This window comes from Diuraphis noxia, unplaced genomic scaffold, assembly GCF_037042655.1.
Source record: "Diuraphis noxia isolate RWA-SAM2 unplaced genomic scaffold, SU_Dnox_SAM2 contig0003, whole genome shotgun sequence".
Classification (NCBI taxonomy): Eukaryota; Metazoa; Arthropoda; class Insecta; order Hemiptera; family Aphididae; genus Diuraphis; species Diuraphis noxia.
In genome coordinates this window covers 65,272,196-65,286,394 of record NW_028301713.1, presented here as the reverse complement: position 1 = coordinate 65,286,394, position 14,199 = coordinate 65,272,196, and the positions used below count along the sequence as shown (strand labels likewise).

The 14,199-nt window shown below is 32.6% G+C and overlaps 1 protein-coding gene across 4 annotated transcripts in view; it reads right to left on the bottom strand.

Annotated features, from left to right (window-relative positions):
* Positions 1–14,199, bottom strand: part of LOC107164322 (uncharacterized) — a 149,772-nt gene that overhangs the window by 12,443 nt on the left and 123,130 nt on the right. For 3 of the 4 annotated variants that reach the window (XM_089222304.1, XM_015512095.2, XM_015512096.2), the window contains 3 exons: positions 5,634–5,778; positions 5,252–5,305; positions 5,042–5,162 (listed from right to left, as the gene is read on the bottom strand). In XM_089222304.1, the coding sequence (XP_089078430.1) occupies positions 5,042–5,162; positions 5,252–5,305; positions 5,634–5,778 (320 nt within the window). The remainder of the gene's footprint in view (positions 1–5,041; positions 5,163–5,251; positions 5,306–5,633; positions 5,779–14,199) is intronic. The other variant, XM_015512097.2, reaches the window with a different exon arrangement.

The following is a 14,199-nucleotide window of genomic DNA, read 5'->3' as shown; positions in this document are numbered from 1 at the left end:
TTTTATAGTTGGCACAGCGATACGTGATACTATTTATACGTATTTTTTACGTTCATAGTATTTTAATGAAATTGAGTCATTACTAAAAAATTATCGATCAGCAAATATCCATGTTCCTGACAGTATTATGATTTATGGTAAATATATTTGGATTTAAGCAATTTCCGTTAGGACGAGTACGTGAAAATTTTAATATGCTTAAACAATATTGTATTTTCTATAATCCATGATTGAAAGCAATAATTTATCAATGCATTATAGATAGGTACCTACCTCTAATCTTAACAAAATTTGTAAATTTCACCAATGTGACTAAAAATTAAATTTTTAGTATTATTTCATCTAACATGCACTTGTTCCAAATTTGTAAGATTATATGCTTGCTAATCTAATAATACAAGTGGAATGAATATTTTGAGAAAGAAGAATTTTATGTATAATATGGCACATTGTTTTTAATTATTCTTAATTTGAATTTATTTAAATTTTTTCTTTGGTATTCATCCATTAGTAATTGATATAAATTCGGGTTTGATGAATCCGTATTTGGCATACTATACCTATACGTAATACATAATAATTAATAACACTAATACAACATCTTCATGTTTCTAATAGTTAAGCACTACTGTACAAAACTGATATCTGTTAATTCCTTAATACATTTTACAACATTATAAGATATTATATAAATTTGATAAATCCATAAATATTTCCGGTCATGAAATAAACTATTCTCTCGTTCTATCATATTCGCCCAAACACATAAAGCTCATTGATTTTATTGACAATATTGTGTACTTAAAAATTTTAAAGATAACGATAAGCCAATACATACCTATTCAAAATAAATATCCTAAATTTGGAAGAGAAATGGATACAAATAATTTTACGTCATATGTGCGTCACACACTTAATATTATGATCAGCAAAACGTCAATTAATCGACATGAAATGCAATACCATGATAATTAATGTTATATTATATTTCAGGACTTATTTTAGATTCTGAGCGGAGCGAAGAATTATGTGTTGGTTTTACAATGATGTTTATTTCTTTTTCTTTAATATTCTGTAAACACTTTTTCTACCTCTAAACTTACCCAAAAGTATCAAGTGTAGCATTTTTCTGAAAGGTAATGTTCTTGAGCTGGTACTTTAGACAGGTCATTTTTCGATTTTCGAAACAATACTCGAAATAAAAGCGGTTAAAGGAAAAAAATGTACGATTTCACGATTTCATAATACTAAATAATTACGAACGACGTTTTCTATTAGAAATGTTGCTTCAAATGAAAAGTGACAAGAGATCTTAAGTAATAATAATAAGTAATAATAATCTAAAATATTATATTGTAGACTGATAAACCGTCTCCGCTTAGAATCATTTTTCGTATACAATGATATAATATCATTGGATTCAAATTTTATTCCATCCATTACAGTAACCCACTTGTAACCTACTGTACAGCAGAGCGATATCCATTTTGCCGTTTTTTTTTTTTTTAGTGATTTTTTCAGGACGACAAAGAATGGAGCTATCAAATGATATTGGCTTGGCACACACACAATATTCTACCCGACGACCAAAATAATAATAAAATAACTGTAACATCGTCGACACTACAGTGAAATTAAATGTGAGAAAACGTCACGTTTATTATGCACAAAGGCGAGGCGAAGGGATAGTATTATTATTTTGGCAACTCATTCCATGTATATATAATACATAATATAGAGATTACTATTTTAAGAATTTGACCGAAAACAAATGATACTCGATGGACTCCAATTAAGGCGAATTCAAGTAGCAAGTTGGTAGTTATTTTTTAGTACATGCGGATTAAAACATCAAGCGTAGATATCAATGACCGCGGGGATGCATCTTTCATCGTGAAATTGCGAGTCAGCGGCAGACTGCAGGCGATATTATACGATCATCAACCAAACACGTAGAAACGACTCGACGGAAGTTCAGGAAATGGGTGTGGTATAAACCATAATCATGGCAAGTTGCCCATATGTATAATTGCGACGTGCCGGACAGAGCGCGCGCAAAAATCTTTGGCGGATCAGTCACAGTGTCACATTATTAGCGTTAAAAAGAAATAAGCAAAATAAAACGATAAAAAAAACGCGTTAATACGCAAGTAAAGGGTGAACGTTGAATGATAAGGGCGAACGGTCGGTACAATATTATTATACATTATTACTCTGATTAAGAGAGAAATGTCCACTGGGCGGGAGGAGGGTGGACACCACCCTAGAAAGGGACCGCCCACCACAGCACGCCGTCGCAAACGATCCGCCGAACACACGTGGCGCCGTCGACATTTTACTACGTACACAGAGCGCGCCCGTTATACAAAACGAACATAATAATATATTATAATATTATGCACCAAATAGCGTATCGTAATAGTTCGTACTTTGTATGCCACCCTTCGCGACTAAGTACACGAGTGACGGCACACAGTCGGAGGTGGTGGGGAGGTTTTCTTTTTTTATTTCGTCACGGCGTACTTTTCCAAGGAAAAATAAAATTTAAACATTTTATCGACGGCGACTATATATTTACGATCACCAACATTAACATCCTATACGTTATACCCATACCAAAGTAATCTTCCTAACTATATTAATATAATATGTATTATATGTATATAGTCTAACGACAATTTGACCTGTTTTTTTTTTATTAATCGTAATAAACATATAAGTTGTCGTATAAAACTCTACAGACGATGACGGTATTTGTGTGTTATCACACGTTTGAAAGTTAAACTACGGCCGACCAACAACAATCTGAAAGTTTTTTTTTATATAAAAGTTGTACGATGAAACATTGTTATAACGACATTATTACAATAATTATGTGTAATGTGAATATAATATAGATATATAATTAAACTCAAGCGTCGTGTGAAAAAGGTTCAAGTCTGATTAATTGGTATCGAGTAAAAAAATCAATATTTAGAAAAACAGATAAAGTTCTCAAGTAGTAATATATATAGTAAGTACCTAGGCATTTATATTACATAAATATACGTGAACCAATAAGGGAACCTCTCCGCCGTGAACATACAAATGTTTACTATACTATCGTATATTGTATATATACGTATTATGCACCTCTCCCTGAAGACTTGAGCGTGACAGATTTATTTAAGGATTTACTTTTTTTCTTTTGGATTTAAGATTTTCTTTTTTCGTGCACACTGCATACATATTTTGTGAGTTTTGACGGCACAACGCCCCTTGTTATGATCCAAATGTGCTTGGTCCGCGCTCCCATACCGAAGCTTACAACCCTTATCAGTTGAAGCAGTCGTGTGTTTTCGAACGAATCGTAAAGCCCTTGTCGTATAAAGGTCAAGACGAACGGAAGGGAATTTTTGAAATTCGATAAAGAACAACAATAAATCATTATAATAATAACAATATATTATACAACGTACAGTGAAATACATTATCCTCAAAAACCGACGTACTTCCGATAGAAACACACGACGAACAATAATATATTATAGTGTACCTACACTACATAATTCATAATAATATAATATTACTTACGCCAACGGAGAGGATGTAATACAAGTGGACACACGTCTCGCGAAATAAGAATTTTTTTTTATTTTGTTTAACTTTAACAACTAGTTTCGGCAGTTAAAATATTTATTTTAATTTATACAAGATGGAAATAGTAATTCATTATAAAATAAACTATCAACAAAATTAAGTGATTTAGCTTTGCTTATATGATGAGATAGTAACCATAGATTTTTTTATTTTTGTATTAGGTAACACCATCGCCACTAGGGAAATAGATACTAATTGCATATGATAAAAATTAACTAAATCCATACTAATTTAAAATGGCACAAATGCAAGGAGGCAGCGATGACGTGGGCTAAAGTGAAAAGGCGTCAGGTAGGTCAATGCGGTGACAATGACGACAACGACGCGGTAACCAAATAAAGGGTGATGAGAGGGGGGTCACATGATGGACACTCAACCTCGGCACACACACCTAACGCGAATATATTAATAGAATATAGTACATATTATGAGATTGTGTGTGTGTTTACGTTGGCGGAAAAAAAAACCAAAACAAAACAACACAGAAATCTTACACTACAGTAGAAACCAAAAAATGTATTCACTCCGATCCTCGAAACTCGATCAGGTCTTGTTTGAAAAAAAATATAGAAATTTGTAATTTGTTGGTTATATAGTTTATGAAACAATCCTCCAAAGCACGCATAGACTATGTAATAATGACGATAATACACAATAATTTATTGTAATTTAAGTTCATGGCGTTTGAAAAAAAAAACTGCATATAAGTGTATACAGTAAATAATCCACCACCAGTTACACAACAAATGTTTTAAAAGAGTGTAAGGCAGACTCTAGAAAGATTAATCATTAACATATGATGGTATATCGTTAATACTATATAATAAAATAGTGAATGACGACGAAGATAGACTTACTAAATATCCCACAAAACAAGCACAGTTAAATCCAAGTAAATTGCGGTGTTGTCTGACTCCACCGTACGCGTGCTCAACAAATTACGTGGACGAGGTTTAACAATATTATTATAATAATAATTATAATATTGATATACAGAAAACTGACACCATAAGTATACACGCGCTCTGATTGATAACGACAATATTTGTCAAAATGGTGATCAGCAATCAGGGAGTACGGTAAAATAAATTTTGACGATGTTATAATAATAATTGACCGATGGTTAAACACAAAAAAATACTGACCAAGGGTCTAGTAGTCAATGAAAACATTTGTAAATGATTGTCAAAAAAGCAAAATTTTAGCAAAAGTACGGCTCTGCGGTGGCAATGTTGAAGAGATATCAGTTGTGCCTGAGAGATATCGAAATTAAAACTTATTAGGCCGGTTAGGTTAGGTTAGGTATCATCTGCAGTATAATGGCAGTGATACCTGGTTATGACCTGGTAATTACAGCCAAAGATCGCGAATAACAAAATATGCGTTTACACAATGTGCTTACCTTTGGGACTCATTCTTTGCTGCGGCTCCACCTTTCCGTCTGCGGTGTACTTGGAGTCGACAATCGAGACCCTCGGAGTTTCAGCGATGTCCGACACAAGCGGAAGACCGACGGTCATTTCCTGTAATCATAACGAACAGACGACATTGAGAGATGTACATAATAATGTATTAGCATAATACACGTCAATAATTTATATTTTATACTCACGTTCAGGATGTCTTCGATCGTGCTGGGCGTGTTGGTATCGTTTGAATTATGACTCTGCAAAAAATGAAAAAATTTAATAAAATATTAATAAATAAAAGTATAATAATATGCGAGAGTATTATATTAGATGAACCACACGTCACACATATGATGGGACGTGAGACCCATGATAGGCGCAAATGGTGCTTGTGATTTAAGGAAGGGGCTGAAGATTTCGATGTAGAAATTAAAATGTTTTCGTGTATTTCAACTTGGTGTAAAATCCTAAGGTTTATTTTAGGGAGTGGGTGTAGCTCCACACAACGATTAGGGTGAGCTTAGCACCCCCCTCCTATCCCCCGAAATTTGCGCCTATGTGATAAGACTGTGAAAATTTATTTACATTCTTTACATTTGATATGGCAAGGTTGGGCTTGTGTGTAGGCCTGTGGTGTGAAGAATGACTATTTCTCATGCTGCTGCTCGTTGATCGGCTCATCGATGAGTAGGGTGGCTTCATTTCACCGGGTTTCAAAAAATTACTGCTCCTGTAAAACAAACGAAAATCCATTGCAATATTATTTTTTGTTCTCTGTAATAATAACACGTTTTCGTTTAAAAAAAATAAAAGAGGTGACGACGGGGATTCAACTTCAGGCGTATGGTGTTACGTTCTAAGTTCGATCTCGTTAACATATAATCATCATAAAATACTCGACGTCACGTGAATATAATGTACGACTGTAAGATACTGTGACCTGGGTTTTTTTTTCTAAACACACGCCACCGAAGGTCGTCGTGAACGATGTGATCTATTCACAGAAAAACCGCGAAGTCATTATTATTTTGTTTATCGTGCCTATACTTCACAAGATGCCTTGACCTTTAGAAGTTTAAACGCCAAAGATTCTCAGATATTCAGAAACGTGATGTAGGTATCGTACATCACGATCGCAGTCGTTTATTGTGCGGCTGTGACGACACTATTGTGCCAACGACGAGTGTAGAACTTTTTTAGCAGAAACTGCCCAGGCCAAGTAATTCCGAGTGTGTCCGTAGTGTCTCGGTGCATTCGTACCCCGCATTGGATATAATATAATATTGTTAAACATTCTAATTAGGTCATTCTTCCGCGTGTACAACTCGGCTGACCATTTTATTCGAAAAAAATGCAAATACCATCATAATACGTATGTACACATTACAATCCGTTTGACGATTTATCACACAGATATCGCCAGCGTGCGTGAATAAGTAATCAAATAAACGACCAACCGCGGCAGACAACCTTGTTTCGTCCTAAATTAGCAATAATTTTTTTAAACGATATTTGGCAATCATTCGAGGTCACGCCGGTGTCACTATAGGTACAGTTTAATAGGAGGCTCTTCTCTGGGTGAATTTGGCGAGCGCGTTTATTATTCCTTCTTGCATATTATAAATGATAATAATGTTTAATCGTTAAATTCGTTTGCTGTCTACGGAACTCGCATTGTGTTCGTAATACGCTGACATGCGCACGTCATTGTAATATAATCACATATTTTAGATCGGTTAAATCTACTTGTAAATAAAGACTGTTTTGCATCGTACTCGGTGCATTGCGCAAAATCTATGTGCATTTTTTATACTTATCGTTACAATAATTACATGTACATAAAAATCAATAAAATCGTTTTTACTGTTTATATTGCATTATCAGTTAATAGTGTTTACTTGAAATCAAAATTGCATTATATTATGTTGTGTTTATAACATTGAAATGAGCATTAATTGAAAATTTGTTGGCTATTAATAATGGACAAATAACAAAAGTATAGAATTGCTATAAATTAGATGTTTTCTCAGCCTTGGCATAATTTTTTTACAAGCATTTTTCATATTTAAATAGCACTATTCAAAATACACGGACAACTGATCACGTGAAAAAATATATCGCATCTTTTTTTTGTAAAACGGTGTTATGATTTCATCATAAATTATAATTACTTAATGCAGGTACCCAATAAATATTAATAGAAAATAATATAATTAGAGTCAACAAACATTTGACACTAAAACAAAATCATATAAATTCAAAACAATCAATCAAGAAAATTAAGTCGATGACAGAGCTGTTAATTATAAAATGGGTTTCGGACAACTATATGATATACCTAACTCTGGAGTTGTACTTTATAATATATTTCTAATTTATCATATAAGAAAATAATCAATGTGGTTAATTAATGTAATGCAATAATTAATATACATTATACACCGAAGCTTAATATAATAATATACAAGGCAAAAATGAAATAAATACATTACATCACAGTTACCAATTTAAAAAAAAAATAATATACACGTTATGATGATATTAAAATGGAAAACAACAAAACACTGAAAGTTTGATGAAATCAATTTGAATTCCGAAGTAGAACGTATTTCCCGGTACCTTTAAGCGTTAGTTGTTATATACGAAACGATAATTTGTTTTTTGAATAAAATAGAATTATTCGCATTACATACAATATGTCTGAATGTGGTTATAGGATTAATAATATACATATTGCATATATTATAATATACGCACTACAATCATTTGCATGAAAAATTGTAATGGTATACCCTCGGGACATCAACAATGTAATATACCCTGTTTAGAGGTCAAACGGGACATAAAATTACGAGTGAATTACCGTGAAACGAATAATACAATAAAAATTAATTCGATTATCGAATTTTAAATTATTTTATTGCTTTTTTTAGGTTGTCTTAATCTTGTACTTAGTGCAGCCGCCACGGAGACACGATTCGATATAAAAATCGATTAAAACGTCTGTTTACTCAGTAGTTTTTCGAAAACGTGCCAATCTTGCGAGCCGGATTATTATATTATTACAAACGCATACAGCGATAGAACAATAAATTAATCGACTGCTGCAGTGTAAATAATAACGTACATGAACATTGAACACGACGTTACACACCACATGTCCTCGAAATAACGTCAGTAAATACTAAATACTATATAAATACAGTAATTTTATCGAGTACGTACTCGACCCGTTCTTTTACTATAGTTAATGTTTACTCAGAAATTAATTATATAAACGATATCAAACGCGTGTTTGGGCACGATGATAAAAAAATAATATTATATTATTGTGCTGTTTGAATATCAAAATGTAAGCCTCCAAAATACCTGTTCAGTGATTACAGAGTAAACACAATTCACAACGATGCGACATTGCGATCAACCGACGCGCGTCTGTGAAAATCGGAACCCCTATACATACGAGATATATACGATATACGATATCTTGTCAACTCTTAATTTTTACGATTTCTATTTTCGTCACCGTTACGACAGTAATCGTTCTCATCTTCTGCGACGGGTGACCATGAATAAATAACAAGGTATGATCACAACAAATGTTGGAATTTCGTTCAGTCTACGCAGAACAGGGTGGGAGTAATTCTCACCGTTTGATTGGCTTATATTTTAACGTAATTTACCGGCATACTATTAAGGACCAATGAAAAGCCGAGGAAGACTCCCACTCCTATTTCTGACGGCAAAGGTACGATGCGTATCACAATGTGACAATGGTTCCTCTTCCGGTCCAACCTAACGCGATAGTCATCGGATACACCAATGGGAGGAAGTGCACGCGCTAGCCCCACACAGAATTTTGGAAATGATAATATTTTGTGAATAATTTTAAGTGATTGAATATTAAATATTTGACCAACAATATTGCATAAATATGTTCTTCTAATGATACCTAAATATTATGCTATATGATGATTGCATAAAAATTTTTATATATAAATATTTTAAAAAAGGTCCTGTGAAAATGTTTTTTAAGAATATTAAGTATAATTAAAATATTTTGTGAATGTTTTTCATCATAAATTTTCCAAATATGAAATTCTAGGCCAAAGAATATATCATTAAATTATTTTCTTATTATTTTGACAACTATATTATTCTCCTGAAAATATTTTTACAATAGTTAGGAAATATTTTAATGCTGTGTGGAAGGCGACTGGGGAAATTACACTGTTATAATATCTACCTACCTGTTACCGGGCTGAGGAGAAAGGAAATACTACTCTTATAGTATTATAACTTATTATTATTATTATTATTATCAGTATTACTGGGATGGTTGCAACCGGATATGATACAACTCCGATCCCCGTAGGATAAGAATATACTAGTATAGACCCGTTGACCATTCTCCTAAAGCACAACGCGCTGACAAATAATAATAAAGGTACCGCGCCGTTACAGATCGTCGAAGCGTATATACCACTAAGACAGCAGCAATTGACGACGCCACACTGACACTGGTCTAGTCAAAAGTACTACAGTGATGCATTGTTGTACAGGAAGTATAGTGCGTCGTGTCATTGGTGCTCACACGCGGTTATATAATCATGTGCATGTCATCTAGCTCATCAAGTTCCAATAACGTGATGGCAAGCCTACACTGCAACTTTTTGTGCACCGTTTTACGACCGCAAATTTGATAAACAGACGCGACACCGAGGATGATGACAACCCACTTCCGGATACTCACTCGTCATTGGCCTAATAATTTTATATAAAATTGTCATTAACATTTAACGTCATTATAAGAAAATTATGTTTCAAGGGTCTGTAGTGGGCGGACCGAACTTTTGTGTTTACAACGCGCACTTTCGGACAGATCTTTTTTTTTATTCTCCGTCGGATTGCAGACGACTATATACACTGCAATAACGAATATAATATTATTCCGCCCCCGGAACACATCCGCCGACGTAATACACAAGACTGAAATTTTAGCGTTTTTTTTTTTCAGAGGACATTATAGCTTATTCATTCCAACATTTAAAGAGAACCGAAATTATAATACACCCGCTAATAACTAAAATCGAATAGAATTTTTCAAATTATATTTTATATTTTATTATAATCTATATATAGGTACTCAATCTATAGTCTCATATTCCATTTCCATAATATAATAATATGAAAACTATAATAACGGCTAAAAGATATTACTGCGGGCGACAGTCGATACGTATATAATAATAATATATTCACTGTACACGTAATACCTATCGTTATATGACTATATGCACGTCCGTTCAAGAACTATTATAAGAGGAAGTTATGTATATAAAATATTATATGTATATCACAGTAACAGCAGCTGTTTTGCGGTTATTAAACGTTGTTGCATAATATACGTATGCGGGTAATCGTTAAAAAATCGATCGGACGAATTATAATATATTTGTCGTACCGTGCGAGGGAAGAAAAGTATGATTTATATTATGCATAATTATTGCAAACTTTTGAAAACCGGTAACGAGAAAAAACTTTTTTGTGTGGCTTACGAAATTAAATTTATGTTTTATAAGACGAACTGAATAAAATTAAAATCTACGACTCGTTATTAAGAAACAAAAAACATTTACTTGAAAATTGATGAATATACTTACCATCAAAATAAAATAAAAACAATTTTATGTATAAAAAACTGCTTTATAACCGGATAAAAATTTAATTTTTACGTGATTAAAATTTAATCAAGTTTCAGACAATAATAATTAACAACTAAAAAAAAGATAATATTTTAATGTGCGCTGCAAATATTTTTATTTTTTTATCGTATAAAATGTTTGTCTTCGGTGTCATTACTAATTTACAATATTTGTAGTATCTTGTATACGAGGTATATCTGCATAGGAATAATAAAAATTAGTACCTAATTATAAGCTGACACGAAGCTGGAAAAGATGATAAAAGAAAAGCCACGTACGACATACGTATTATATTATATTACCTAATTGAAATAGTAATTAAAATGTTTTCACTGCAAGAACTATGCAGGTTAATTAAGCCAGAGAGCCGTAATGATAAGAATCAATTAGATCATTATTTTGCACCGTAAACATGAATTCGTCGAATATCCCGATAATATCGTCTTTTTCCTAGCCAACAGCTGTCTGGACCATGAGGAGAAGGCACTCGAGTTTTATGAGCCTATTGATTTCTATTTAAAAGTAACCGTGGTAACCACATACACGTGTCGTTCAATGCATTGATTACCAAATTCGTACGCGACTTGTGAGGAAGTAATTTAATTAAATTTTTTTTCCGTTTCTTTCCAAGACAATTAAATTTCGCCTAAACAATGTGAACAACAACTGCGTCGCCATATCACCATTATATTATACACCATAACCGGGCCAAGGTCTTTATCACCAAAACGGCGATGGCGTTGGCGGTCGATCACATAAGATAACCGCTTTCACTTGATAACAATTTGAAATTTTCAACCACATAAAAACAACTAATGGGCATGTATTAAAGTGGCAGGTGGTGGTGGTGCTACTTTGTATAATACATACAAAACAAATTTTCTCCAAAAATACGATCGACTTAATTGTTCGAACGATGATGACGTTGATGGTTAGTAGAAACAGTTACGTAATTTTGAAAACATATTTTCCTCCCCCTTCGCCACAATATATGACGAAGGTAAATCGGTGGCATTCAAATGTTCACGCAACAATGATAATGGTGTACCGTATACATGCAATAATATCAAATATTATTATTTTCGTCCGAGCATATATTACACAACTGGTCGTGTTTTGTTTGAGCATTTGAGTACCGCACCCACTAATACCAGTTTAGTATGGGAGGTACAATATATATGAAGTGAAAATATTAAATTTTCAGAGTTATGCATAAAGTGATTACAAATAATTTCTCGCTAGTTGTTTACTCCTCGTACCTACGATATCTCCTTATCGATCGGACTACAGAATATTATATTCAATCATTTATTATTATATACATTAATAAAACGTGTAAATAATAATACAACTATAACTACAAATAGTGACGTTATGCGTGTGTGTGTATAATATGTGCCCACCAACGACAGGTATAAATGGTATAAATGTATGATAAAACAGTTTTCGTTTTGCGTGAATGTTGTTTGAAAGGAAATTTATCGAAGCTAAAATATATATGTTATGACGTCACGCTCGCACCACACACACACGTGTGTGATCGACGACACCGCTCAGCTGTTTCAAACGCGCTCACACAATGTTAATAACGCTCTTTGTATATCGACACGTCCTTGTCGCCGGTGATGATGTCTCCTCCGTGTTTGCTGTCGTGCAGGACGTCTATCGCGTGAAACGAATATCGGATTTCAATGATTGCCAATAGCACACAATATGATGTATATAACACCATCACCGATATCATAATATTATTCGAAGTTATATTACAACCCAACTAGTCCATGTACTGATGAAATCAAATAAGTTTTATCGATAGGTATAATGATAATAATAAATATAAAACAATTGAAAAAAACAACGTTTAAAACCGCCGACAGCATAAACAGTTAGGACTGGTACCTTTTGATAATGACTAAAAATATTAATTTCGAAGAATTAAAATAATTGGGAACATTCATAAATTATTATCATTACTCATTACTCATTAGCTCTTTGTATAAACAGCTATTATACTTTAAAATAAGACACGTTTTATTCAGATCCATTGCCTATATAATTTATAACACATTAGGTGTTGACCTAAGCTATATAAAGTGTTTAGTTTATTTTACGCGTATAATAACAATAATAATCATAATCGTAATTTTATAATACGGTGACCAATGAATGCAAAACATTGATATCCAAAACGCGTTCGTGCCCTCGAGAGGGGTTCGAAAAGACGTTATATAAAACAATCGATGTACCAATCTAAAACACGTTCTCGTTTGTCTTTTTTATACGTGCACATTACTTCCTCTCCTTTTTCAGCATTGGAAGAGATACATTTTTCTGTTTTTATCGATAACTCGCTTTTTTAAGCTTAGTAAAAAATACTTTTACCTCTTTTTTATATTATTATTTGGATACTTATCCCGTTATCCTACGTCAAACATAAACAATATTTTTTTATAGAACTACCACTGAAATCAATAGTAGCGTCATCCACGTTACGGAATTATCAATAGTTTTTTACTCTTAACGAATTTTAGTTTGCAACATTTGTTCACCTATTCTGGACAATTCTCGCATTATTTTCGTCTTCTTCGTTCGTTTCTCTATTTATAGTACACATTATATATAGAACTGCTAAGTCTCGTAAACCACTTGAGTGATTTCCGATTTTTCTTTCTCTCTATTTGACAAAGTCGAATCTTACGCAATCGAAAATCAAAGTTTAAATTTAAGAAATTCGATGGTTATCATCCTGAGGTATGACAGAGTCGGATACTTCGATCAACGTTTCGCAACTTACAGTGGTATATAATATTATTATAAAATAAATTATACTACCTATTATATAAGAGGTGATTAGTATTTGGAATTTAGAAATGAAATGAAACTTTTAAATGAGTTTAAATCGTTTAGCCCCCTCCCCTAAATAATGTTTTGTCGTTTAGTGCAATTCGAACTGAATATTATCAGAGAAATTATAAAAACAACGGACGAAATTAAAATTCCATTAACGCATCAACTATATAATATTATATAAGTAGATAAATATGTGCATAATCAAGAAAAAAAATATAATTATAATAATGCAAGAAATAACAATAAAATCTATTACTGAACAATAAGCATTGATAATTTCAAGAATATATTAAAACAATTTAATTCAACGACAATTAATTCATAAGACACAGTACATAGGTAATTTTGATTTAACCTCATTGAATACATTTTAAATTTTAAAAATAGGTAAATTAATGATAATTTTTTAGGACATAATAATATTATCTAATTAGTTTTTATTTAAATATTTACTATAGTTAGTTTTAACAAGTGCATCGATTTACTTGCTTAACCTATTTGTTTACCAAAATATCAGTATATGATTAAGTTTGCAAAACTAGGTTAAATAATACATACTTTACATTTCACACACTCCAAACACATCACACTCAATT